General features: G+C 33.6%; 1 protein-coding gene across 1 annotated transcript; it reads right to left on the bottom strand.

Annotated features, from left to right (window-relative positions):
- Positions 1 to 2711: 2711 nt before the first annotated feature.
- LOC108576117 (tigger transposable element-derived protein 1-like) lies at positions 2712 to 4001 on the bottom strand. Its single transcript, XM_017939047.1, has 3 exons — positions 3824 to 4001; positions 3531 to 3763; positions 2712 to 3446 (listed from the first exon to the last, which is right to left on the bottom strand). Exons 1-3 carry the CDS (start codon positions 3999 to 4001, stop codon positions 2712 to 2714), a joined length of 1146 nt encoding a protein of 381 aa, XP_017794536.1.
- Between the last annotated feature and the right edge of the window lie 571 nt (positions 4002 to 4572).

Raw genomic sequence — 4572 nt, 5'->3', positions numbered from 1 at the left:
TATATTTTTACAGTATTAGTGTCTTGTTATGGATATTAATGTGTAATTAAAGGAACTCCAGGCCCTTTTCCTGACCATTGATTGGTCAGCAGCAAGGGGCCAAAACTACTATAAAACCCATGTACTCGCACAAGGTCGAGAGATGTGTGGCGGGTACGTCGTTGCCAACAAACCCTTACCGAACCTCGTTCTATTCTTCCACGCGAACTTTCTCTTTTCCAACTCTTTCAGATTGTAGTTTCCGTTCTTTTGTCTCTCCCCGGGTTAAAACTTGCCTTCGTCCTCGAGTGGCCCAAGAAGCGCACATCTGGCATTCAGGTTCGCACGAGGACGAACGAATTTTCCGTTTCCACCACTTTCTCCACTTCTATCTTTATCTATCGCTACTCCTGTCTCCCTGTCCTAACAATATAAAAACCCAGTACGCCTACACCTCCGGACAGTTTTTCCTTTACCGACCATCGCGACGTACCCGCCGAACCGCTGCCGCCGGGACAAGTAACAAAATAAACGATTGTATTTTCTAGACCAATTGTACGCCTATACGACCATATACTTATACGTTAATAAATTGAGGTGAAAACAGGGTAACGACGTTCCTCACCCACCTCAATCTCATTAATCCAACAGAGCAAAACAGTTGTTACTATACGCTAACCCGCACAAAATTACATATTTAATTTTTGTAGGAAACACTTTTATGAAATTTTAACTACAGCAGACATATTTCAGGTGATAAAGTTAAGTGAAATATCCTGTATATGTTGTGTTAAAAATTATGATGTACGTGCATAAGCATATTATATAATTTTATAATTTTTAAAATGTTCTTACAAAATTTTATACATTTGTGTAGACAGAGTTGGGCGAACTTTATCTTGAATAACGAATAAAAGATGACGAATAAAGCCCAGGACTTATTCGTGAATAACAAATAATGTTTTGTTCGAATAAAATCTTTATTCGTTATTCACTTATAAATCCTGTATCTTTATTCGTTATTCGAAATAACTCCACGAGAGATAAGTATCACAAATAAGTGATATTGTTTTACATAGGGGTACCATGCGGTAAGGGAAACCTCACTCGAGTTAGAGGTGGACCATTGGTGACGTATTTACGTATATAGAGTTTCTTTTAATTTTAGAATTTACAATCTCAAATGTCTCTGCTTATTTTAACAAAATGTCAATTTTCCATATGTATTTCTTGCAATAGTTGTGCTATCTTATCGTAAGTACGGGTACTTGAATATTAACACAAGATTTTTAATTACTATTCCCTTTTTAACGCAATATACTTTATTTCACAATTATGTAACCAATAACTCAAAATTTTCTGCAATTCAAAGTTTCTTTAATGTGACTGTAGAACAATCCAATATGCAGTTACTTCTAAAATACTTCTTCGTTTTGCTGACCAAATTTATATAAATATTAGCTATGGTACATATGAACTGTACATCGTTCAGGTTATTTTTTATTTCAGCTACATTGTTTGTAAATACTATGTGGTGAAAATTAAAACGAATTCATATTCACTTCGCTGTCGCGGTTCCTCGGCCCACTTCTTAGACTTCTTGGTAAGTACTACGCCGTTTGTTCCTGGTTTATTCAAATCAATTTTTATTCGAATAAAAGTTTATTCGTTATTCTCGAATAACTTCATTTTATTCGCATCTTTTATTCGAATAATGCCCAACTTAAAAAAGGCTAAAAAAAATTGAATTTCATTTCTTTTAACTAATGTCTACACAGTGTAGATAACGTAAGCTACAAATATTTTCAAGAAGAAAAATATATTTTTTGAATAAGCTGTCTTGAGATGTCTTTATAAGTAAATTCAGAGAATTTAAATAGGGTGAAATAATGTACATTGATTCCAAGTTGATTTATATACCTGTCCACAAAGACTAGTAGTATTTATCTATAGTGCTTGGAATTCTATATTTGGTAGACTTACTTCAACGAAAATAAAGTGTTTATATCTTAGAAAAATATTACTGGACCAATTTTTACCATCTTTCTCAAATCTTTGAGATGAATATGATATACTCTTAAAGATGACCAGCTATTTCTATTTCATTCTGTATATTATCCAATATTGCGAAAGGTATATAACGTAGTTTTATATTTGCATTTAAATTGATTTTGATAAATGATTATATTAAAGAAAAGAGGGTAGTAATGAAAAATGACATAATTATGCTCAATACATATAAACGTATTATAGATGTGATCTATTAATAACTAAATCTAATCGTTAAATTAGAATCAGTAGATGTTAGCATTCTTTAGTATTGGCTAATGTATTATACGTGAGAAATATACTGTTAGGTGATTAGCCCTTTCTTAGCCATAATTCACAAAAGCATCAATACGATAAGAGATGTTTTTGAGATTTCTTCAAAACAAATTAGTCAGCATGTACTAAATTTCCAAAGGAAAGTCTAAATTCGCAAGACCGAGTTATTCACGTCGTGGCTAAGAGGCTAAGGGTTTAAGGTCATCATCTCCTTGTCAAATACTCACAGTATATACACCGATCCTTCCATTTACGCGGATTGACTGTTCCGCGTTGATTTTTTTTACGCGAATAAAAATCGCGTAGTCTGCTTCTATGAAAAAGAAAAACAGGTATAAGTTATAAAAACATTTAAATCGCACAGATTAATAAAAAAATAATAATATTTCAGAAAACCAAAATAGGTTTTATTCGGTGTCAGAATCTGTACTGTAATTCAAAGCAATCGACCTTCTCTTGTTCATTGGCTCAGTCACTTCATCTTCATCGCTTAAAATATTTGCAAGTCTTACTTCATTTGCATTATTATTGTTTATATTTTTAAATGAATTTGTCAATAACTTATCTTTTGCTAGGTTGTCGTAAATTGCCTGATATTCGCTGCAACATTTTTTTAAATCTTGTTGAAATTTTAAGACTCGTTGAATGTTTGGATCAATATCTAGAGCAGTACTTTCCAATTTTGTGGCCAGTTGAAGAACTTTATTAATATTTTCTGCGGTGAGTGAAACTGGTTCCCCACATTCACTGCCACTTTCAGCAGATGGACGACCTGGTGCATTATCCAATAATAAACGTATTTTAAAAGGAAAGCCTTTTTTCTTCATATAATTTTCAGTTTCTTGAATAAAATAGTTGTAAAACCAATCCCGAAAAACATTAGTAGTCACCCATGCCTTTTTATTTGTCATCCAATGAATGGGAGGATCATTAATGTCTATTTCTTTTAATGCTTGTGGCCGAAGGGCTCCATTTATAACCAAAGGTTTCATCAATTGCTCTCCTGATGCGTTACTACAAAGCAACAATGTCACACGATCTTCATTTACCTTAAATTCACTAACACTTTTTATACTTTTTGTCACAAAAGTTTTGCCAGGGTTCTTCTTCCAAAATAGAGCAGCCTCATCAACATTGAATATCTGATGTGGGAGAAAACCATTTTCCTCATTTATTTCAGCAATTCATGGTAGAAATTGTTTAGCTGCAACTTTATCAGCAGATACAGCCTTGCCTTTGAATTTAAGGTTGTGCAATGAATATCTTTTTTTAAATTTCTCAAACCAGCCTTTACTGCCAGAAAAATCTGTTTCCTTTTTATCAGATGCTAAAGCTAAACCTTGCTTTTTTAAACTGTTAAAAATACTCACACCTTTTTGTCTTATCATATAACTGCTCATGGGTATTTTCTTTTGAATATTGTCCTGAATCCAGATCACCAATGCCTTCTCCATATTTTCTATTATAGGGTTTTTTGAATAAGAGCACTTTGAGCTTGCTAAAGATCAAGATGACATACTGCTTTCAATACTTTTCCTCATATTTTTTATTGTCCTGACAGTGGATTCGTTTATTCCATATGACTTAGCAATTGATGAAGGTTTTTCTCCTTTTTCAAACTGATTTAAAATTTCCATTTTCATATCCAAAGACATAGATTTCCTCTTCCTCCGTATCACTGAACTTTTGTTAAACATTTCTAGGTTTGAAATTTGATTATTTACTGTGTGTTGGGTTATTATCTCTTAAAAAAAAAAGGCTACCATTGTCAAAAATCGGCTGTTTAAGACAGATTCTAGACTTTGTGCTTCCGAATTAAGTATGTACTTTATTACAGATAATTTTAAGCAAGTAAATTATTGAAAAGGCAATATAATGTCTCTTTGAACATGTTTTGCACTGCACTGCACTGGTGTGCTTTTATATTTGCAAGACTTAGTAATGATGTTAGGGCAGGGCGATCGCTCTGGACGCCAGCGTCCTCTAGTGTATTTATATCAACTTCATCTATTATGACTAGAATCTCGAGAATTGTTAGATGGGCAAAATTTGAAAGAATATAAAAGAAAAGCAAAAATTGTTATCAAAACATTCTCATTTAACCCTTCGCCTGCAATATCGTGTGAGACTCTTGGTAAGGAAATCGGGCCGAACATGAACATCACGGGGGACAGCCGCGGTACGTCGATCAGGCCAAACGTAAACAACACGGGTCAGGCTCGTGGTTAATTTTCGTGTGACCGACTTTGCTGTTGATTATGGCACGCG

The sequence above is a fragment of the Habropoda laboriosa genome, unplaced genomic scaffold (assembly GCF_001263275.1).
Source record: "Habropoda laboriosa isolate 0110345459 unplaced genomic scaffold, ASM126327v1 scaffold380, whole genome shotgun sequence".
Taxonomy (NCBI): domain Eukaryota; kingdom Metazoa; phylum Arthropoda; class Insecta; order Hymenoptera; family Apidae; genus Habropoda; species Habropoda laboriosa.
Note: the sequence above shows the minus strand (reverse complement) of the source record. Positions and strands in the feature narration are given on the sequence as shown.

Coding starts and splice junctions, on each gene's coding strand:
- LOC108576117 (XM_017939047.1), bottom strand. CDS start 4,001: ATGTTTAACAAAAGTTCAGTGATACGGAGGAAGAGGAAATCTATGTCT. Junction 3,764..3,823: donor GAGGAAAAGTATTGAAAGCA/GTATGTCATCTT, acceptor ACCCTATAATAG/AAAATATGGAGAAGGCATTG. Junction 3,447..3,530: donor TTAAATTCAAAGGCAAGGCT/GTATCTGCTGAT, acceptor CTCCCACATCAG/ATATTCAATGTTGATGAGGC.